This window comes from Eschrichtius robustus, chromosome 2, assembly GCF_028021215.1.
Source record: "Eschrichtius robustus isolate mEscRob2 chromosome 2, mEscRob2.pri, whole genome shotgun sequence".
Classification (NCBI taxonomy): domain Eukaryota; kingdom Metazoa; phylum Chordata; class Mammalia; order Artiodactyla; family Eschrichtiidae; genus Eschrichtius; species Eschrichtius robustus.
This window is the reverse complement of record NC_090825.1, coordinates 100,900,410-100,924,928: the sequence shown is the minus strand read 5'-3', so window position 1 is coordinate 100,924,928 and position 24,519 is coordinate 100,900,410. Positions and strand designations below refer to the sequence as shown.

At 40.7% G+C, this 24,519-nt stretch overlaps 1 protein-coding gene across 1 annotated transcript in view; it reads right to left on the bottom strand.

Annotated features, from left to right (window-relative positions):
• Nucleotides 1-24,519, bottom strand: part of LOC137757708 (zinc finger protein 474-like) — a 113,264-nt gene that overhangs the window by 16,693 nt on the left and 72,052 nt on the right. The window contains exon 4 of the mRNA XM_068534339.1: nucleotides 17,962-19,197. Coding sequence (XP_068390440.1) covers nucleotides 17,962-18,984 — 1,023 coding nt within the window. The 5' untranslated portion in view covers nucleotides 18,985-19,197. The remainder of the gene's footprint in view (nucleotides 1-17,961; nucleotides 19,198-24,519) is intronic.

Genomic DNA, 24,519 nt, shown 5'->3' with positions numbered 1-24,519 from the left:
AGCTTCAGATAGCTTTTGATGACCTCCCTGAGTGCTCAGGCAGAAAGAAAACCACAGTGAACCACACAACTCAATAGGTAACAGAGCTTATAGAAGGAAGTATAGTCATTGGTCAGAAGGAAAAGATATTCCTAACATTAAATACTGTTGCATGAATCCTAATGAAAGAGACATTAAAAACTAAAGTGGAAGTTATGACTAGTACATTTGGTCATTTCTTATATTAATCCCACAATAAATACTAAGTAATAATAGTGTGAAATTATAGTTGTGTGATATTATTTATAGGAGACTTAGGAGAACATGCTGCAGTGATGTAGCTTTTGGGAGCTATGTTGTGAAATATCAATTAGTAATGTATATGGAGCCATAAGCCCCTTTGAAAATCTAATGGTTGCAATGGCCATCTCCCCAGAAAAATGCACATGTACAGAGAACAGTGGATATGATTTGGAATGATTGGGGGACTCACTAAAACCCATCCATTAACCCCAGGAAGTGAGGTGTTGGGCCTTTAGTCGGAGCCAAACCTTTTCTTTCAAATAGATGTTCCTTTGTGTAAGGAGCCATTTGGCACCATTTAAATGCCTCTAAAAGTACTGAACTGAAGCCTGCAAGAACTTATGAAATATACCACCTCTGGCTTTAGGAAGATCTTAAGTTCTGCTTTGTGTAAAACAGTCCCTAATGCACCTGTTGTCTTGACTAAGTATTAATAGTTCCTTCTTTTACTCGCTAAAATGTCCCGGTTTAGTCAATAAATTACACACTTTTGAAAAACATCAATCCATAAAATATAAGCAATCATGAGATGAAACAAAAACAGCAAACAAAAAAAAAGCTCAGAAATATTGAAGCTGTAATCCATATGGAGAAATATAGATTTATAAGAATGGCAATGAATCCATTTAAACACAGAACTAAGGTAAAATGACTATAGAAATTATGGTTAGGGAAGAGAATAGAAAAGCAACACACCTTGACAAATAAAAATACCTTACTTACAAAAATTGGCCACAGAAGGAGAGGTAGGTACAAGGATGTTAATGGTACTAAATTCTCCACCTTTCATGGCAAACAGTCAATTAAAGCAGCATAGGGCTTCCCTGGTGGCGCAGTGGTTGAGAATCTGCCTGCTAATGCAGGGGACACGGGTTCGAGCCCCGGTCTGGGAAGATCCCACATGCCACGGAGCAGCTGGGCCCGTGAGCCACAACTACTGAGCCTGCGCGTCTGGAGCCTGTGCCCCGCAACGGGAGGGGCCGCGATAGTGAAAGGCCCGCGCACTGCGATGAAGAGTGGCCCCCGCTTGCCGCAACTAGAGAAAGCCCTCGCACGAACCGAAGACCCAACACAGCCAAAAATAAATAAATAAATAAATAAAGTAGCTATAAAAAATTAAAAAAAAAAAAGCAGTATAAAATTGAAACATGGAGTTAAAATTTTTTTCATATTCTTTAATAACATATCTTTGTTTTTTAACATTAGTGGGTCCTTTAAAAACTAATGTTCTTTTAGTGAAGAAATATTTTTCTGAAGTTCAGCAATATCATCAGTTTCACTTTGGTTTCTTTTTGCTGAATTCAAGTAAAATTAAGTATATTACCTCTATCAATAATAACTTGAATGTGATGATCTCATTTCTATGAAAACCTGCATGTCTATTTATTTATATGTTATTTACATAGATGTCTGGAATGATACTCACTAAGGTCAAACTAAGCTGGAGTAACTGTTATGCTAATTTTATACTTTTATAACAGCTTGAACTTTTGTAATGAACTTGTGTCATTTTTATAAGAATAATAAAGTAATAAAAAAGAATGTCAACTCCCGAGTCAAAACTTAAGCAGAGATTAGGTAATAAAATCAGTCCTAAAAGGAAAAATCAAGTGGAGCCCCAATTACTTTCTGAAAATTCCTTAAATAACTGATAAAAGATGATATTCAAGGTACTGTATATAATACAGTTTAGTAATGCAACCAGTTAGTAACTGGAATTAAAATAACATTAAGAATGAATACATCTTTCCATAGCATAAAAGTACAATGCAAAATGAAAATATTGGCAATATCTTAAATTACATTATTCCAATACTATTTTATTTTGTCAATGGTTTATAGTTGAAAATACATTAGTTAAATGCTTGCATGATGTAACACAACTGAAGTCTTAGAATTCAGCTCTATTACTTTAAAAAGCAGTAACAAAGGCCTGGAAAAATAATCTGAGGACAGGATTTAGCATGAGTCTGTTTCCACCATAAGATGATCTAAGTATAGCTCTTCCTAATATATTCATTTTGTTCAGGCTTGTTTCCCTAGCTTGGCTGCATTCACCAAAAAGTGAATTCACAAATAACTAGATGGGATTGTAGGGTATGAGCCATCTTATGTTGAAAAGTGACAGCCAAAAAGGTGATTTGGGAGATGGATGGACTGAACCATCCCCTTGGGTCCTGTGTCACCCACTGTGGCTGGACTGAAAAATCATCGTATAATATTCAGCCTCCCAACTGCTTCCTCACCCTGAGCACTTGACTAAGTTTTGTGCAAACTTGGCTGGTCTGATTTGATATAAGGAATTTCTGTGGTTCTCTATGACTACAGAATAAAGTCCAAACACTTCAGACTGATTTCATTCAGGCCCAGCGTTAAGCCCCATGAAACAGGTCTGCCAGCCACACCAAACTCAACATTATTCCCCAAGGTAGAGGCCACTAGTCCTCTATTTTATTGCCTCCCTGGATTTATTCATCTGCTCCTTCCAACAAGCATTTAAATTGAGTATATACCTTCACCCTGCTGGAGGTTATGGGGAACCCCAATCCTTAGCTTTCCTTAGTAATGGAGACAAACATGTAAACTAAATTAGAAGGCAAAATTCATGTGTCATGATACAGAGACAGAGTGCTATAGGAGCCTGAAGTAGGAAGAAAGGGAAGAGTCTTGACCAGAAACCAGTGAAGAGGGTGATAATAGAAATGGGTTTGTTGAATGGGTGGAATTGTACTGATGTGGGCAGAACTCCCTCAAACAAATTGCCCAACAACATGACCTATTCAAAAACGGCTTAATAGTACTGTAGTGTGTTAACATGAAAGTTTTAAAGTCCATAGTGGAATAACTGACCAGAGGAAGTGTGAAAGCAGGAATCGGGGTATTCAATACAGGACTAAAACATGAGTATCAGACCTCAAGAATGCAGTCAAAGATCGGCACCTTTTCTAAGGGTCTCCCTGGCTTCCCACCTTGGTCCTGACCCCAGACTCCAACCTCTTGTCATTAGAAGGTGGCCATGCTTCAGTAGCTGGGGAGGGATTTGACAGACAGCACTAGAAGCAAGTACCTCCTACACCAAGAGAGCTGCCTTGGCCATGTGAAGGCATTGTATTATTTGGGAGTCAGGCAGAGACTGGGCAATGAAAAACAGTAATGGAAACTGTCTTGACTGTGTTGAGACCTGAGTTCAAAGATGAGGACCTTTGAGACAGAATCAGATCAAGGAATGGGCCAGATGAGGCAATTTATACTTTTCACATATTAAAACACCTTGATTCTTCCATATTGAAGAAATGTAAACTGGTTGTGTCTGCACTGAAGTAGACAGCACTGTTAAGTGATAATAAAAACTCTAATGCAACTGGAAGCATCCATGAATAGATAAACAAAGTGTAATTCCACCATTCAATGGACTATTACTCAGCAATAAAAAATAACTACTGCTACCCACACCAACATGGATGAAACTCAGAATCATTATGCTGAAAGAAGTCAGACATAAAAGACTACATTTCTGCCTGATTTCATTTATATAACATCCAAACTAAGCTGTAATGGCTAAAAATCAAATCAGGGGTTATGGTGGTGATAGGTATATAAAACTTTCAAAACTCATTGTATTGCGTGTGTTTAATGGATGGAGTTTATTGTTTGTATGTCATTCCTCAGTGAAGCTGATTAAACATCACTCATGCAGACCTAGTTTAGTGGAGTATTTTTGCATCACCCTGCTCACGCAATGCAGTCAGTTCAAAGTCAGCAATACACATTGTCAGATGAAATTCCAAAATCAAATAATGTGTTTTAGGGTTACTTTTACTAGAAACTGGAGAATATTTTTTAGTGATCTAAATTCTAAACCCTTTAATTTGTCACCCAAGAAATTCTCCAGTTGAAAAAAGAAAAAAAAAAGAACTAGAGAAAATTATAAAGTGTTTTATTGAGTTTCTTTTCCAGGACATTAACATTTTTGCCAGAGTAAGTGCACTGGGTAACAACTCCATTCACATACAATTTCATCCAGAAAATCCAATTTTAGAATGTCAGGGCCTGAGCCCCTGCACAAGGGATGGACAGATTAAAAGCAGGGCTAGCCCTCTGTGCCCATGTGTATGGCATCTGGCATTTGAAACATAACTGACACCAGTTTCTCATCTTCTAGTAAGAGAAAGTTCAAGGTCCTTTAGTATATGAGTGTGTGTGTGTGTGTGTGTGTGTGCGCGCGTGCGCGAACATGAGTACGTGTGCACAAAAGACAAGTAAGTTAAGTTAGTCGTTTTCCTCAGTTAATCTCAGGGGTACTGTGAGGCTTCCTTTGTATCACACTAGTCATTCCACTACATTTTCCCTGGCTTTGCCTTCGCCCTCCTTTCAGCCTCCAATGATCATTTCCAGACTCAATCCCCTCAGGAAGAAAGAGAGCTGAGAGCTTTGCCTCTAAAAGGTCACACGTACAATTACCTCCCTGCTACCAGGGAACAAAGGAAGCCTCGCACATTTGCACATTGTAAGGCCATAGTTACCTGGATTTGTTTGCTGTCATTGAAGTAGTTGGCCTGTTCTTTTCGAAGAGGCTATTTTAGTGGGGCTGGGCCAAAGCAGCTATATCAAAATGTAAAAGATGTCTCTTTTATTACCAAATTATGTATGTAAATAAAATGCCTCGCTCTTTCCCCCAGGTAACATGCTTCACACATTACTTAGAAACAAACAAACACTGCTGAAAGTTTAATGGTCCTTTTTCTTCCTTTTAGGTTGCATCATAACATCCCTGTAACAAAACAGCCACATGCCCTGTGTTCATTTGGGGACGTTCATTAACCTAAGAGTCAAAGAGAAATCAAAGAACCCAGAGGTGTGAGAACGTCCTGAAAGGGAAACTGTTCCCGTGGCCTGCACCACCACTTTGAGTAAATTAGAAAAAGATGCCCCACCTTAAGACACTTTCAAAACATCTGGTTGTGATCAATCATCTGTAATGACACAAGTCACAAGATACAAAGTTTAAATATGGTGGCCGTGGAAAAGAATACACAGGACAATCCTTGCCCTGTCTCAGGACACGGCCTAGAATTGGCCCTATAGGTGGACGTGTACTTTGTTTCTCAGATAGAGCATGACTGGTAACGAGCCAGTCTGTAAATATCTGGGTTGAATCAGAGATTTTTCAACTTCGTGAATGCCAATAAAGCACTTGGATTCTAAATATTGATACTGAAGTTGCACTGCGAGCGGAAAGAAACCAGAGACATCTGCTGAAAACACAGCTGAGACTGATTCGGCCCTAAATGGAAATGCGTTTGGAGGAAAGGGCTGTCTCCCAGGAGGTGGTTCAAGTGTAGCCCAGATGCCGTTGCTCAGAAGAATGTTCTGATTACAGGCAATGTGCAAGGCACTATGCTAGGGACAGAACCGGGAATTGGCCCTGACTGTGGGAATGATCGTATTTAAATTCACCACCTTTATTTGGGAATATTTTTTATTTTTTCCTAAGCTCTTTGTCTGAGGCAATAAGTCTAGTTGACAGATCCCTATTTGGTGTGCACAGAGCCCATTCCCCCTGAAATCAGTCAAGGAACAGGGGCAGGGGGAGAAAGGGGCTTGCTGAGTGGAGTAAACATTCTTGGCTTCTTTGCCCATTGATATGTTTGAACTCAGTCAGACTGATTAGTTCTGAAGACTACTCTCCAGATGGGAAACCTCTCTAGGGTCCTGGACTTTTTGTGGCCTTGTAAAAGTCTTAGAAGCTTTGGATCCCAGATATCTGACCCACAAGAATCGCCTCATTGTTCTGGAGTCACCCACACGTGATCCAAATGGTGTTTGGCAGCTAGGGTGAGCTACCCTTTTCCCCGGTATGAAGCGTGTGTGCCAGCGGACACTGTACTCAACTACTACACAACTGTGTGGGTCCCCTCATGGGTCCTTCATGACCCAAGCTGTCCTCTTTACAGCATCTCACCCAGGCTACCCTGTGGAACTATGTCCCCTCTGCTTTACACTCTGGATCTCAGATTGTAAACTGATGGACTCGCCACCATTTCAGCCAATGGACTTCCATGTTTTATTTGACTGGCGCAACGTTCTTAAAAGTTTCCAGTGTGAATATCCTTAGGTGGGACTTACTCTCCAGGATACCATAGGCTCCACCACTCCCTATGGTCCTATATGCAGCTGCCCAAACCCTGAAAGCATATGAGCTTGTGACTCAGAGCAGCCTGTTCTTTCCCTCCCTCTCCCCATTTAGCCCCCCAATAAAAGGTATTTGCCTTATATCTCAATTCTAAGAAATGAGCTAAACTTATGGTTAATCTGTATTAATATGCCAATAGCTAGACATGGTTTGCTACCTAGCTAGGGGATCTTTGCATTTTAGCTGGGATTTCCTATGGAGTCAGTGTTTTGAGTCAAAGGACTGAATCTCTGGCTCTGGAATTTAAAAAGTAGGGGAGGTATTTTAGAAAACAAATGGGCAGTGGTACATTAGCAGTTGTCACACTGAAAATTACCTGCTCCCTTTGAGTATAAGCACTTAGGCACTTTGAACTTGACAGGAGGCTGGAAACCTATCCTTAGGCAAAAGAAAACCCTCCATGAAGGGAGGAGGGTCCAACAGCACCTCCACACAGTAACTGTGCATAATCTTTAAGTCATTTACTTGCTAGAGGATTTTTTGCTTCCCTCACTTCTAGCTGGATCCCAGGTTGTCAAAAACAGGGCCAATCCTGCCAGGGTCTGAGGGAATTGTTATGTGACTGTGCAGCTTTTGAATGGGTATCATTCCATCAATAGTGTTCCTCTTTCTGCATGACAAAATTAAACATAAAGAATCTGGGCCATAGCTGCTGTTTTAGATTTTCCACATTCTTGATCTCTTCTGTTAGGCCAAATAATTGAAATGTCTGTGGTAAGCACACAAGGCATGTCATAGAATGCAGTAAGGTTAGATGGGGAAATATGAGGGAAAGTTTTTCTTCCCTGTACTTGTGGAAAAAAGAGTAAAACCTCTTTTAGAAATCCATGTGCGTATTCCAATATTGAAAATGTCTGACCACGTAGCAGCTAACAATTACGAGGCACTTCCTATGTGCCAGGCCCTGTACTAAGCATTTAACATGCTTTATCTCAATACTTCTCATAATAATCCTCTGGATAAAATGTAATACCTCCATTTTACAAACCAGGAAACTGAGGTACAGAGCTGTTAGTAAATGGTGAAGTTGCTTTTCACCCAGACAGTGGATCTTCAGACTGCCTGTCACTGCACTGCCTCTGTGAAGGGAGCACGGAGGAGATGACATGTGGCAGTTTGTCAGACACGATCCCAGGTCTTTCGCGGGTATTCTCACATTTAAGCTCTTGCCTGCAGAACTGAGGCTGAGGGAAGTAATTTGTTCAGAGATATGTGATTTTGTCGTGCATCTGTCAACTGATTCCAGGTCTGTTTGATTTCAGCGGCTTCTAGAAACATGGGGTGTAAAGTCGTCCGTCGTTGGCAGAGTATCATGCTCTGCCTTACGTGTCCACAGTCAGCCTTTGCATGGGATTTGAGAGAAACCTGCAAAATTCCTACTTCTGCTCTCTCGACTACCTCCAAAGTTCATTCCTTTGGATTAAAATCCTTTCTCCCCAGATCCTCTTTCAAAACGCAAATAGTCCTATTAGAGAGATTTTTCTATGAAGAATTTTATCAGATTTTCCCAACCCCCTTCCAACAATATCAAAAGATGGGGGTTGGTAGGAGCAGGGGAGATGAAGAAGGTGCTGGAAGGGAAAGGAGATCCAGGTCACCCAAAGCCATTCCCGAAGTCAGAATTTTGCCTATAGCCATTTAAAACACAATTTCAACAAACTTGACTGAGATTGAAAGTGTATAATTAAGTTTCCATTCCCCCAGGCATGTCCTACACATGCAGACACAGTATTAATAGCGTTTTAATATATAGGAGTAACTGTGTAGTTCAGTCTCAAACCTCAACAATCGCAGAGTTTGATTGTCTCAAAACCACTGGTATTTCACATTTCTGGTGTTTTCAAACAATCCTACCCAAATGTCACATCTGGAAGGATCGTTGTTTGAAATTAAATTGTTTTTGGAAATCACTGGATGCCACGTAAAGGAATTTTCCAATCCAGCCTGTCTATTGGCCAACTATTAGAGAGTCTGCTATTTGTGATTTGGAGTTTTGTTTTGCTCCTTTTAACAATAAGAAAGACTTGATCATTCATTTGGAAATGCTGTTAACATTAAAGTATTTTCATGTACCTGATTATTTAAAACAAACTATTGGTATTTTGAATATATGTTTGGCATTTTAGCTATTTACTTCCTTGTCCTGACATACAAAGGCTGAAAAATCTAAGTCAAAGAACAAATTCCAAATTAGTTTCTGTTTATGAAAGAAATACAGTTTCTTAGCTGAAGGTTTTTCTTTTTCTTTTTTCTTTTCACATTTGAGATAGAAGCGTTCTTTTCTGATCCCTTGGAAGGATATTGGTTAGAAAGTGAGGTGTTTGAGATATTGAGTCAACCTCTTGGCAAATGCTTGTAAGAATGACTTTCCTTGAAGAAAACGGATGTGTCCCTGGTGTCTGGTTCCTGTGATCCTCAGTTTGGCACCAGGCCTGACCTTCATGGTCAGATGGCTCTGGGTCACAGGGTAAAATGAAGCAATGGGGACAAGAAAGGAAAAACCTAAAAACTGTGGCAGACACAGTTTTTCCAGCTTCTATAGTTAGAGAGAAAAAGAGTAAAGCATAGGCACTTGTATGCTAAAGGGCCCCCAGCTCTGGGGGGAGGCGCAGGAAAGAAGTTTTCCAATGAAAAGAAGATATCATCTTGGATATAGGACAGAAAGGATTCTAACCTTAGGAGATAGTTTTGTTCTTTGGTTGTTGTCTTTTCCTTTTCTTTTCTTATCAGAGTTTTTGGTCCCAATCTCTCCCTTTCCTCTCTGTCTCTCTACCCTCTGCCTCTGATTTCCTGAAGCTTTAGGTTGGGACCAGTGATATCTTAATGTTTTTACCTTTTCTGCTTAAACAAAGGTAGCCTGGATGTGAGAGCTGCTTGGGGACTTTTAATGACAGCATTATGGCATCAGAGTTGGTGCTTGGAGCAGGATTATTGGAAATTTATTGAGTTCCTCCATTTATTTGACCCTTCTTTAATTTGTAGGACATCTCTCTCCCTATAAGACAGCCTCACAGAGGTAAATATGTGAAAGAGACAGTGGATGTAAGAAGGAGATGAATTACACAGTATAAAGGGAAAGCAAGAGGTGAGCCCTAAGTCAAATTCTCTCAATATCCACCTATTCATAAAGCTGAACTTGTCCTCACATCTAGCAGTGAGAGTCTGTTCATAGGATAATCACCTCCGTTTCAAGAGGAACTTTTTCAAGGTTGTGTTGCACTGCCTTTGGTGGAGTTCTAAGAATTTTGGGAGAGATTTTAATTGTTGACCTTGGAATTTAGGTTTCTAAGAACTATGTATATCCATTCAGTCATTACATAAAGATTTCCTAAGCATCTATCACTAGAACATGTGGATGTCTGTGTGTTTGGGGCTGGAAGGAGCGAGATGGGGGTGACATGGAGAAGCAGGCTTAGGAAGACACATGAAATCATTTAAGCTAGAAAGATTATTTGAGGGTACAGCATGTTGTAGTTCTGTTCATTTTAGGCCTGAATAATACCTGAATTTATAATATGTGATCCTCTCTTCTCACAGAGGTTACCATCAGTATTTTTCTTTTCAGAGAAGCAGAAATCCACGTATTGGAATACCAATGCAAGGACCACCTATTTTTGCTTTCATCTTTGGGCTCTGAGAGAGGTAGCTATATCTACTATGGTCTCTCTCATTACGGATATGTAGGACATACGGATAATTATCATTTGAGGCTGATTTTTAAAAATGAATATGTTAGAGTGTAATTTGTACAGATGAGTATTATTCTTCACATTTTTATCTTAGGAAGTAATATATATCAATTTCATTGGGGTTGCTGTTGCTGTCACATCAGATGTGGAACCCTCCCTCACCCTCAGCACGTATTTCACACACGCTATATACACACAGATTCCTTTGGGTTGGTTTCTGGAGCCAACAGGGCAGGGGGAATGCTCTCGTTACCTTAAAGTTGCGCTTGGTACACCTGAGAGCCGTGGGATCCTAGAACGCTGCCCTGATATTCAGGCATGGTTGGCACCAAGGAAAGACGAAGAAATGGCACATGGAGCTGGATATTAGTGGTCCAGCTGGCAGCATCATCAGGGGGTGGTTTGTGAGGTCGAGCCTGGTTCTCATGACATCGGCACTGACGACCATGAGGAGGTGAGCTCGGGCCACTGAAGATGGTTATAAGAATGAGAACCCGCAGGTGGATCACACTGGACTTTTTATCTACCACCTCCAAAGAGTTCCAAGTCATTCTTGTGTTTGGGGATTAAAGAGGCAAACGGTTCTAGGAGCCTGTCTTTATTTCAGAAACTCAGTTTAACTGAAGGCATGAAGAGACCAAGGACTAAGTAGACCCTTAAGATTCGCTTTTCCCTCTCTCTTTATATGTCTCTCTTTCTCATCTGATAGGCCTGATCAGCTTGCCTGGTATTTCACTTAGAAAATATAAAATATAAGCTAACAGACTGTAACTCCTTCATCTTCCCACTAACAACCTACAATCTTACCTTCACCTGCATTCAACCTGAAAAGGGTTGAAAAGGGTATGGCTATGCTGCCAGGCTTATAAGTGTTCATTAAGCAGGACAAAGAGGACAGAAGTTTGTTCATTCAATAAATATTTATTGTTAAGCATTGGAATAAGTGTTAAATATAGAGTCATAAAAAGGTAGACACAGTTCTTGATCTCCTGGAGTTTTCAGTCTTACGGAGGAAATGATAGGAAATAAATAAAAATAAATATAAAAATTCAAATTGTAATGTGACAGTGTCTAATGGTGAGAGGTGGACATTTAAGTTCTTGGTTAGAGACAACCTCGTGACGTTTCAGCTGAGACATGAAAGGTATGAAAGCATTAGCCAATAGTCAGGATGTGAGGGGATGGCAACGACAGGAGGAGGAGACATGCTGGCTAAAGGTAGCATGTATGAAGGCCTTGAGGTAAGAAAGATCTTAAAATGGAACTAAAAAGTCTACATGTGGCCAGAGTGTGATGAAGGGAGGGGACAGGCACACAAGATAAAGCTGTGGAAACAGCACAGTTTCCGCCTGAAATGGAGAAATGTCCCCTCTTGTTAATCTTCTCCCTTTGCACAGGCTGGGATCCCAACTTGGTGCCCATTTCTCCTCCAGGTTTTACATTTGCTCTTATCACCTCTCCTGCTCTCTACTGGATCACTATCCAGAATATTCAAATGTAGTCTACAAGCTCCCATCTTCTAAGGGAACCTCTCTTAACCTAAAATCTCTATTTCTAGCCTACCCGTTATTTCTCTTCTAGTCTCTAAGCCAAACTTCTCAAAACACCTCCTATCTTTATCATCCATACAGTCTGCAACCCCCGTCACGACCCTGAATGTGTTCTCTCCAAGTTTGTCAAACTAAATCCACATTGCCAAATCAAATAGATTTTTTGGCCTTCATCCTACTCCATCCTTCATCCTACCTCTGTGCACTGCGTACCGTTTTCCACACCCTTATTCTTCACATTTTCTCCTGTCACAACTTTCAGGGCACCACACTCTCAAGTCGTTCCTCCAGCGTTTCCAGTCACTCATTCTCCAGCTCCTTCTCCTCTAACCCCTAAATACTGTAATGCTTCAGGGCTCAGCCCTGGGTTGATTTTTCTAGCCTTATACGCATTCTGATGACTTTAAATATATATTAACAATGCACAAATGTATATCCCAGCCCAATTCCTCTTTTGAGATCCATACTTATATATTCAGCCTGACTTACCTACTTAGATACCTCACAAGCATTTTGAATTTGGTATGTCCAGAATGAAACAATTGGCCTTTATCCCCAAGAGCCTACCCGTTTCTCAAGATTTTTCCATTTTAGAAAGTGACACAACCAGTGCAGTTGCTGAAGCTAGAAATCTTAGAGTCATCCTTGACCCCCTTCCTTACTCCTCCACATCCCAACTATTACCAGGTTCTGCCCATTATACCTTATCTCCATCTCTGCTACCAACACCCTAGGCCAAGCTTTCATCTGCTTTCACCTGGATTCCTGCAATAGCCAAATAACTGATGTCCCCATGCCCACTGGGCAGCTGGCGGAAACTGTGCTGTTTCCACGGCTTTATCTTGTGTGCCTGTCCCCTCCCTTCATCACACTCTGGCCATATGTAGACTTTTTAGTTCCACTTTAAGATCTTTCTTACCTCAAGGCCTTCATACATGCTACCTTTAGCCAGCATGTCTCCTCCTCCTGTCGTTACCATCCCCTCACATCCTGACTATTGGCTAATGCTTTCATACCTTTCATGTCTCAGCTGAAACGTCACGAGGTTGTCTCTAACCAATAACTTAAATGTCCACCTCCCACCATTAGACACTGTCACATTACAATTTGAATTTTTATATTTATTTTTATTTATTTCCTATTTCCTCCATAAGACTAAAAACTCCAGGAGATCAAGAACTGTGTCTACTTTTTTTAATTTTATTTTATTTATTTACTTATGGCTGTGTTGGGTCTTCGCCCCTGTGCGAGGGCTCTCTCTAGTTGAGGCAAATGGGGGCCACTCTTCATCGCGGTGTGCGGGCCTCTCACTGTTGCGGCCTCTCTTGTTACGGAGCACAGGCTCCAGACGCACAGGTTCAGTAATTGTGGCTCACGGGCTTAGTTGCTCCGCGGCATGTGGGATCTTCCCAGACCAGGGCTCGAACCCGTGTCCCCTGCATTGGCAGGCAGATTCTCAACCACTGCGCCACCAAGGAAGCCCTGTGTCTACCTTTTTTATGACTCTATATTTAGTACTTAGTCCAGTGCCTAACAATAAATATTTATTGAATGAACAAACTTCTGTCCTCTTTGTCCTGCTTAATTAGCACTTATAAGCCTGACAGCATAGCCATACCCTTTTTGTACCACACATATGCCTCTCTCTTTAGTGACATAAAAAGGTATTGTTCTTTGGAATTGGACAGATCTGGCTCTGACACCACTACCAAGCCCACTGTGTGACTTTGGGCTAGTTGCTTAATCTCAGTTTCCCCACCTGGAAAGTAGGGAAGTAATATCTGTCATATAGTAATATTACGAGGATTAAAATGAGAACATGTTTATGAAGTACTGATCATAAAGATAGTTAATAAAAGTTACTTCCCTTTATTCCATGCCTCCTAATAAACTCCAAATACTTTTTACCTAATAGACACACACACACACACAACATTTGACAATGTGAGAACATCCATCCTGCCCTTCTGAGTCTTTCTGATCGTGACCTTCCCACTGAGAGGTTTGCCTTTAGAGAATGAGATATTCAGCTATGGAACAGCATTGATGATATTAAACCAAATATATAACTGTAGCCCTAAATAATTTGAGTTTGTATTATAAGGGCACGTTCTCAAATATGAAGGTAACACAAAGAGAAAGGCAATAATATTTTTGAGTGCAGAAGACATTACATTAAAAGAAAACACCAGATGGCAGCACCCGATGCTAGAGATGTGTCTGATGGGATTTTAGCTCAAACCTGAGCATCAAGGATGCCAAAGGTAGCTTAAAACTACATTCAGAGAGACAATCTTTTATTAAAAAAAAAAAAAAAAGACATTCCCTAAAGAAAAATAATGCCTGTTTTGTACTATAGTGTAGGGTTTTTAGAAACAGTGTTTCACATGTTACCAGAAAAATACTAAGAAAATAACCCTAAGCATTATGTAACTAATAAAAGGTAATTAAACAAATGCTTCATTTTAGGTTGTAGTTATATTTAATTAACTCTGCCAATCTGTGTTCCAATTAGCCAGAAAGACCTTAAGTCAAAGAATGAAATACTATCAGCTTATAGAAAAGGGAAAATTTTTCCCGAATATTAAATGCAAATATTAAAATGTATTCACTCATATTAAAATAAGAGGCAATAGTGGTCTCTATTCTTGTATACTTCTAGCATTACTTAGACCATTGCTTGCTAAAACAGACATCAAAGGGTTGCATTAAATAAATGCAATATTAAAATTTAAAATGATAATCTATAGTTTTCCATATTATGCATCAAATTTCACCTGGAATTAACACTACTTTTAAAATCTTGCTTAATTGGATATTGCTTGTTCAGGCTTTCCTTCTTTTAGAGGCAAAAAGGGGAGTTTGATGTTGCTCTGACACCATATAATGGGAGAACAACACCCCAGGCAGTCACACCTTTTATTTATTTTTTATTTTTTTATTTTTAAAAATCTTTATTTGAGTATAATTGCTTTACAATGGTGTGTTAGTTGCTGCTGTATAACAAAGTGAATCAGCTATACGTATACATGTATCCCCATATCTCCTCCCTCTTGGGTATCCCTCCCACCCTCCCTATCCCACCCCTCTAGGTGGTCACAAAGCACCGAGTTGATCTCCCTGTGCTATGTGGCTGCTTCCCGCTAGCTATCTATTTTACATTTGGTAATATATATATGTCCATGACACTCTCTCACTTCGTCCCAGCTTACCCTTCCCCCTCCCCCTGTCCTCAAGTCCATTCTCTACATCTGCATCTTCATTCCTGTCCTGCCCCTAGGTTCTTCAGAACAATTTTTTTTTTTTTTTGATTCCATATATATGTGTTAGCATACGGTACTTGTTTTTCTCTTTCTGACTTACTTCACTCTGTATGACCAACTCTAGGTCCTTTTAAATAAAAATCCGCATCAAGGGTTTTATTCCTCTTACATGCTGCTTGGGATCCTTCACAACTTCACTGTGAGATCAGAGAGAGTGAATTCAGCCCTGCATTTTGGATGAGAAGCAACGGAACAATTCAAGTCCATTCAGTGGTGAGAGGGCAAAGCAGAGCTGGCACAGAATGCCCATCGACGACTTGGAGGAGGATCGTCTTAGCAGCGTTTGTTTGTTTAGATTTGATTGAAGGGTAACAGGAGCATCTGTGTCATCAGAGAACTGAGCCAATCTATGTAGGAGGAACATTCCGAGCGGAGGGTAATCCACTCTGCCAGTGAAACAGTCATTGTTGCCCAACTGCAATGAGTTGTTTCCAAGTTCTGTGATCATGATTCTGAAAATATTTTTCTCACCTGAGTTCAGTACAAGATTGAGCCCCCTGAGAACATTGGGCAAGATCGCTGATTCTAATCTGAAGTCAGATCAAGGATTCTAGAGGGAAATTGTTCTGATTGACATGAGAAGAGAGGAAGCGAACATCTGAATTGAAAAAACAATGCGTGTGTCTCACAGTCAGCCAAAAGCTGGCCGCCACAGGCAGATGAAATTCTGAAATCTAATAATGCACAAGGCAGTGATCTTTATGGAAATGAATGATTCACTGCACTATCTAAATCTTAAATGATACAAAGATAGAAAAACAGCAATAGACAGGGTCAAAATGCAACGAAAAGAGAAAACTATACTACCCAGGAGAGGCTTTCTGCTGAAAGCACCGTGCAGTGGCAAATGTCTTTTCAAGGGAAGGGATAAAGTCTGTTGGTTCAAGAGATCTTATGCCTCTCAGAAGACTAGGAGTTTTCTCCATTTTAATGAACCCAAGCTTGCTCCAAATCTGGCAGCTAAAGGGACCCTATGTTGGATGACATTTCTATGCCCTCCACTAAAGCCTGTGTGGTCCCCAAAAGGGCCAGCACATATGTGATGGCAGTGGGTGCCAGTTTCTCACTGACATGCACCTTTTCAGGTTGGGAGCAGAGTTGGTCAAACTCTGACAGAGCCGTGTCCTCTAGATGCCCCTGTTCCAAAGGACTCCCTCTACTCTGATCTAAAAGTGCAAGACACCGACAGCCCTCACTGGCCTCTCCTCCTGACAGTCTCCCCTCCAGATGACTGAGTGAGTCAGGGGTGTCCTCTTGTGAAGCCGGGGGCCCAGGCCAGCTTCTCTCAGCAGTCATGACTGAGTGAGAACATGCTATGCTCAGCCTGCTGGCTCCACTCTTGGGAGCACAAAGTACGTGTTACAGCAACAAGCACAAGAATTCTGACCCCACTCTTTCCTATCTTGAGATCTGCAAAGAGAACATTTAAAGCAAATGCATACAATCAGGAAACAGGGCTGAAAGTCAGAATACTAACGGAGTTTCAGATTTGTGGCTCTAAGACGTGGATTCTTTTGCTCACTGAATCCAGACCCCACACGTTTTGGAAGAAAAGCAACAGCCAGAAGATGAGAAAAACAGTTCATGTTTATGAGACCAGCCTGAAGCCTATGCCACACTTACGAGTTTGGGTTTTCATTCGGCAAAGAAACTAGCTGTTCTTTTTCAAGTTCATCGGAAAATATGCCCATTAGTCTGACTCTTCAGCTTTAGGATCACTGTCTTGGAAACTTCTAAACCAGTAAGTGAAAGATCTCATTCAAAGATTTCATTTTAAACATAGAAGTTAGGAAAAAGTACCCGACATTTGCCAAAGTAATGCAATAAAAGAAGTAACAAAGAAAAATTGGGTAAAAAATGAAGTATGGCTACCCATCCCCCAATCCCTCTGGTTTAATTTTTGCAATAGCTTGAGTAACCTTAGTTTCCTGAGAACAGTTCGTTTAAAGAACCCTGCAGGTGGGACATTTCAAGTAGCAAGTCACTGAGAAAAGACTTTGACCACCCCCTATTTCTCACGACTTGATGTTCTGTAAGGTGTGACACATGGCAGCACAACCACTTCCCTGGCTTCATGGAAGGACAAAACACATGGACCACACCCTATCTTGCATCCTTCCCCAGTCCTGGTTGATGATGAAATTTCAGGTGAAGGCCCAACAACATTTCACCATACAGGTTGGGGATCCCTGGGGTCATGCTTGTTTACAACTGCCCAAGTCATGGCCTGGTGTCTGACCCAAACACAGGGTACAGAGAAGCAGAGGAAACTGAGCACTTCCTAGATCCATGAACACATCTAGTTGGCTTTGGGTCTGCACTGGGGTTAATTCCCCAGATACTACAACCATATAAGTGTTCAAAGAAAACATGCTGCATTTTAGAGCATGTTTATTTCTGCAAGTGCTCCAGTGTTTAATTACTGCTAAAGTCATTTGGGGTTTTTGACACAGATTTTATTTTAGTACGATAAACTCAGTATAACCAACATTGCCAAAAATGAATTCCTAAGGTAGATGACTAAAATAAACCAGTAATAAATATTGGCTGTTGGAATGGGAATTATATCTCTGTAATGTAGACAGAGCATTACTGACTCATTTTCAAATAACAGTCTCTCCCAAGGATTATTGGTATGAGGGATCAAGGAAGAAAGAAGTCCATCTCTCTTTTAGGCAGCAGAATGGAAGAGGACTATGAATCCACCAGGCAAGGGTGTTTTTATATCTACTTTGCCAACAGAGATATAGCCCTGGAGTCTGACAGGGGGTCAACTTAGGCTGCACTGAGGCAGAAATAAGGCATTGAAAGAAACCATCCTAGGAGCTGAGGGAGCTGATTCTGGGGACATTTTTCTCTCATTCCCCTGGAGGCAGAATGTATCCCCTAGACCCACCCAGTGTGTATCATGTGGCACGAATTACCTTATCAGTCACAGTGGGTACTGCCATGTTCCTTTGCTGCTTGGAATTAGTGGACTGTTTGAGGCCACCTTTACTCCATAATGTCAAATCCTGAACTTTTGGCCCACTAGGTTGAGCTGTACAACTTCTCTGGTGTACCAGAAGGCTGTCAGGGGCAAAGGTACGGCTACAATTTGGGCAGGGTACGAGCTGAGCTTGACTCGGCCCCTCTTGGTTGGACTGTCCAGTTGGAAGGGGCTGAGGCTTCTGCGGTAGTGGCTGGCAGAACTCCCTGGGGAGCCGGTCATTTTCTATTTTCCACTTTTCCAGGCATTTGGGCTGATGTATAGGAAGGGACAGAGTGCCAAATTCCCTACCACAAACGCAGCAGATGAGAGCCCTTGGTCGGGTTGGGATGCCAACAGAAGCTTTCTTGAGAGCAGCAAGATTATCAGAACTGTTGGGATTTGGTGCCCTGGGCCCCTCACCCTTCAGCTTGCAGCTTCTCTGATGAACAAGAAGCCGATCTGGCAAGAACTTGCGGCCACAGGATTCACAGGGCAGCAGCTGAGCCTGGGAACTCTGGAATGCTGCCTGAAGATTGTAGGATCCACTTCCACTGAGAGGCAGTGGTTTGGAAGGTTCTGGCCTCCTCAGGTGCTTGGGCAACTTGCTGTTTTCAGTACGCCACTTCTCCAAGCACTGGGGCTCGTGAATGCCAAGCGATTGGGACCCAAATTCTCGGCCACAAATATAGCACACCTGGAACCCGGGCCTGCGGGGTGGGATCACAGGGGGGCTGGGTTGACTTTCCGACATAATCCTCCTACTGGACCGTTTTAGGAGTATTACAGTTCCAGGTCTATTTTTCTGAGGGTTCGTCTTTATTTTTTCACCAGGATTGACATGCTCTATTTCTGGCAAAAAGCTAGAATGGGATGCACCAGATAGAACAGCTTGGTTTATAAGGGAGGTGGGCTCTTTAGAAGGGTGGAAAGACTGTTGCAACGTGTTGGAAACCCTTTTCTCCTTTCCTCTTTCCATTAACAAAGAAGTCTTTCTCGAGTGCTTGCTCTGATTTCAGGCCAGACATATTTTGGGCTTCTGCTTAGAGTGAAGGTTAGTCAGGTTGGCTGTTCTGGGGTTCCACATTGTAGCCAGTACCTTAGACCCAAAGACAGTGACTCAGAGCTTCATTGCAGGGCAGCAGTCTGGAATGCTGGAAAGTCCCCATGAAACCTCAGATGCCTCCAAGATCTGCAGGGGAAGCATAAATCAAGAAGTTATTACATACAAACACACACACACACGCGCGCACACACACACACACTTAGATTTTAAGTTGATAAAGAACCGTGATTTTTTTTTTTTTTTGACCTAGTATCCTCTTTGGCTAGCATAATAACTAGCACTTAGGATTTGTTCAGTAAATGTTGAAATAAATACGAAAGAAATTTCCATTATGAATTGCACTGTTATTGTGTTGAAAGTAGTGTTCTGCCCAAAGGAAGATGGACATTAATAGCACATCACAGACATATATGGCACAATCCAAGAGGCATGGTGGTGAGATCATGGAGGAGAGAACCAAGGCCTCTGAAAATTAGATTAATGAAACTGCAGATCATGTAAAAAGACCTCCTTCCACTACTTTAGGGATTCTTTTTAGTGCCATGGAATCCTTTGTCAGTTCTTTGAAGCCTAGGGACCTCTTCCCAGAATAATAATTTTAAAAGCAAAAAATAAAATTCTTACTAGTACAAGTGAAACTAATTTTATTGAAATAATTTATCAAATATTTTTAGTTGTGATTTATCTTTTACTTGAGCTATAGTAATATGCTAAAATGTTTGAGTGTCCATGGGCCTAGGGTTAAGAACCGGCAGAAGAAGTAATACAATAGTGAATAGGAGGATTATCAGGGAAACCATCAGAGAGAGGTAAACTTCTTGTAACCTACCAGGTATCCACTCTTCTTCATCATGGCACTGGAGTATTATTAAATTGTGGTCATAACTGTCAAGCCAAGGATGCAACCCAGGGCTATACTCTTCCTGGTAGTATATCTGTACCTCTTTCCTGGGATGAAAATGCTCAGACTTCACTTGATGCTCTTTTTATAGCTATTGTGTTCACGTTCTTGTTTTATATAGATATATTTCTGTACAGATATTATCTATCTATCATCTTCAAAACACCTTTTGTAAAAAACATGGCCAACAATTTTATTAAACCAGAAGAAAGGGCGGATAAGATCTCATTATGGTCAGAAGCCAAAGGAGTTTTTACCTTGGGTAAAGGCATGAGTCAGTTTTATCCCAGGTCTACAATCTAGCTCAAGAAAGATAATTTTCAAAAGTCTTAGGACCTTCTTCATTTCCTGAAGGATGACCTCACTCTGGATTAAAGGCTCCTATTCACAGAGGGAGCAACACCTGTTCTGAGGCTGGACCCTGCAGACCACAGCAGACACGGCTTCAGGCACAGCAAGGACAGCCATGCTGGTAATATCAAAACACTGTTTGGGCATTGCGGTTGATAAGGGACAAAAAGAGCTGTGAGATATGCACCCAGTTCCCATATTTTGGTGCCAAGAAAGGTCTAAATCTTTGCAATTAAGGCTATCAAATCGGGTCTGGCACAGAAAAGGAAGTTATTCTTCATTTTGACAGATCCTAAGACAGTGATGTTAACACATGTGACAGAAGAATGTGTTGGCCCCAAACAGAATGACCAACACAGAAAATGAAGCTTGAAGAAACAAAATTTATCACTTGATCATCACCATCCAAAGAGAAAATGGCTCTAGAGAACACAAAGAATCCAGTAAAATTATTTCATCAGGTTTTAAACAGCACATGACTGAAATAATCCTCCAAACCACTCTGCTTTTTTGGTTCTGATTTCTTGTTCACCAAGGATCTCCTGGTTCAGTTTCCCATTTTCCTTGATACCAGGAAGTTGCAGACAGTAAAAGTACTTAAGGAGACAGATTGGAAAAATCAATGCGATCAAATGAGCTTACTTCCCTAAACTTGCTTGCAGTCTTCCCCCCTCCCCACACTGCTCCCTGGAGATGAGAATTCTGAGAAAGCCCCATGACTTGCCCCAACACCTCCTCCATCTCCCTAATCATAAAGTAAGAGAACTAATATTTATTGCGTGCCAACTATGCATCAGATATTGTACTAATTTTTATTTACATAATTTCATTTAATTCTCAAAAGATTATGAGGCAGGTATTATTATTTTCTTTTTACAAATGAAGAAACTGTGACTCAGAAAAGACAAGTAACTTGCCCAAGACAGTCAGTTTCTAAATGACAGAACTGGGAATCAATTCCAGCTCTCTTTGGCTCCAATGCTCGACTCTTTCCATTATTCATTCTGCCTAAAATTCCACCGGCAGAGCTTCTTCTCCTAGGTTTTTTATCCCTGTTTTAATGTACAATTCATATGCCCCATGGGAAGGTAACTAAGCTCTCACCTGCTTTTATGATCCCTTTCAGAAGAAGGAAGAGGTGAAAGGGAGGAGGGGAATAGGGCACAGAAGAAGAGAAATCTCCAAGATGGAAAAAGCAGGTGAGAAACTGAGGTTACTGAAGACAGCGTTTTTCCTTAAGTGATAGGGTTCATTTTATTTTGCTGTGAATGGTTTTCTAGATGAAGTTTTTCTCTGTGTGGTGTGCAATACATAATCTTTTCCTGATCTCACCAATATCCTTAATAAAAATCTATACTACTAGCTGCAGGTGGTGGGTGAGGGGAATTGGCTTCAGGGTGAAAGTGAAGGCTTCCCAAAGAGGTCAGGTGGCATTCAGTTTTCAGCCCTGTCACTATTTTGATTAGGGATGGATCTTTATGCATGCAGGTGCTTGTACACTACAAATATTTTCTCTGCAGCAAAAATGACAAAGCATCATAAAATTCCTATTGAATCTTCATCTTTTCTTTTTTAATCATCCTCTTTCTTCCTCCAGTGTCCTCCTGAAAATTGTCTTATTGTGATGAAATGTATCAATGTATGGAAGATGAGGTAGCTAGAAGCGAGTGAAATTTTGGGGAACTGGAGAAATTTATGATGTTTCTGCCAGTGATTCTGCTAAGGCAATGTGACAAGGCACAGCATAGTCAGCTGCTCTATGCTATAAGTTAGTTCTAAAAGTGAGAGTGCTCGAAAATACTAAATACATACACTTAAATCACTTGAGAATTTGGCCTGTCACCCAGATACATCGTAAAGCAATGTTGCTAGTTTATAAAGAGAACCACTTTGCAAAGCCAGCCAGTTTCACCCCAAGCATCCATGGAGAAATGTTCACTCCAACTGGCCTGAATTATTCATTTTGACCATATTTGCAAATAGACTGTTTAAAGAATGTCTTGGAAGGCATCACGTTTTATCAATATGATGCCATTTTTCCATGCCCTTTGGTGTTCATGGGAAGGGAGAGACAAACTCACAAAGATGAATATAATAACCATGAAAATCCAAAACCCATCTTAGCATTAGGAGGTGTTTCTCTAAAAGAGAGGGGAAAGAACACAAGCAGAAGTGTGATGAAGTCTTTTGAAAAATAATTTAGCTCTTTGAAACAAAATAAGCATGTGCTACATGACCTTTTCTCTGTTAGTATAGAATCCAAATTCTTTAAATGGACAAATGAATAAATAAGAAAGGTGGAGTTGGGACTTATGCTGGCTCTGAGTAAAATTATAAAATAGAGGAGGTTTGTCTTCAATATCCCCCATCCACCCCATTCAGTAGCCTCCCCTGCCTGGTACCCTCATATACACTCCAGTCTTCCTTACCAATGAAATCTTGCTTTCAGAAAAGAGCTAATAGACTCTTTTACACCAAGAATTATGATCGATGAGGTAATATCCCTCCCAGAGTCTGGCAGAGACAGCTATTTCCCTACCAATAGTTACTCTGTGCAAATTCTCTCAAGTTAACAGAGCCCCACTTTCTGGCTGGGCACATGATTTCCCAGCCAAAAGCCTACAGGTTTCTTTGTAGCTAGTGGAAATATTATGTGGCACTTGTAAAAACTCTTATTGAAAAGTAGGGGACACAACCTGCTCCTCTGCCCTTCCTTCATGCTGATAACTGATGGCTGGAGCTCTAGCAGCCATCTTGGGCCAGATTACATTCGTGTAACCCTTGACATGACAGAGTAGAGATGTTGATGAACTTCGGTCCCTGATAATATTAGAGCCATCATAGAAGCTCTGGAGTGCCTTCCTTGGGCCTTATTTACATAAGAGAAATAAATGTGTATTTGTATTTTAGCCAATTTTTAAGAGTCTTTTACTCATGCGAAAACCTAACACTGAGTTATAGTTTAATAGTTGTCCTTATCTAGGCACGAAATGAATTCTAATAGTGACATTTCAAATTTCAGGACCTTTTTTTGATGAGGAAAAAAACTGAGAGGTTTTATGAGGCAAAATTGACATTAAATATACACTTTTTCCTAAAAATCAGAAATAAAAAAGCTTGAAACTTTAAATACTGAGCCAATGGTTCTTAAGGAACTGATTCACAATACTTCCTTTTCTGGAAATTTTTTTTTTAAGAAAAAAAATAATTGACATTTTGCTTCAGAAGGATAGAATCCTATTTTTTTTCCATGAGAGTTTGAAAGAGCTAGGAGGCATCATTGTTGTGCTAGTTATTAATGCATTGTCTCTGTATTCCATACTCTCTTTCCTATATCCATCTTTGTGATGCTGGCACTGAGACTCTGCACACCCCATGTCTGTTTTGCCAGCCAGCCTTGCATTACGATTTACCAATACTGGTAATGGGGGGAAAATGTGAGGTTAGAGGAGAGAGAAGACTTGTGTCTTTTTAAAGGGTTTCTTGCCTGCTTTTGGTTCTTGTGAGTATCACCCCAGCAATACTTCTTTATCTCACCAAAAGCAGTTCTTTCCTGTAGCAGTAGCTGAAACCAGTTTACAGTTTTTGCAACATTTGCAAATCAGATTGATTTCCCCTCCCCCAGCAGACAGCACCATCAGCCAGTCTGTTCTTCCTCTTTGGAAATCGGATTTTCAGCTCCATAGGGTGCTTCTTCTAAGTTGCTAAATCGTAATAATTCAAACCTCTTCCCTCTGATCCTTCAGCCCTAGGAATGGTAGCTGCCACCTCCCTTATACAATAGTTCTCTCTTTTTACTCTGCTAGTTACCTAGGTAACAACTTCCTTCCTGGTTAACAACTCTTTATATTCTCTCTGTTTAAGTAACTGGTATGGTTTCTGTCTCTTGACTGATACAGCCACTCTCAGAATATAAGCAATAAAAATCTGTGATATTCAAGCTGCATATTACCTTACTATTGCAATAAACTCAAATGAATTATTTCATAGCATCTTAGAAAATAATATGATGCTTAATATTCAGACCTCAACTCATTCAGACCACTGAAAACATATCTTTATAATGTTTACACCATCACTAGCCTTCAAGAGCTAGAAAATGTTGCTCTTCCATTGTGATCAACTGAATTATATCATAAGGGGAAACCTGCCATTTTAGGCATATTCATATTCTTCTTAATTTTATATGATACTCT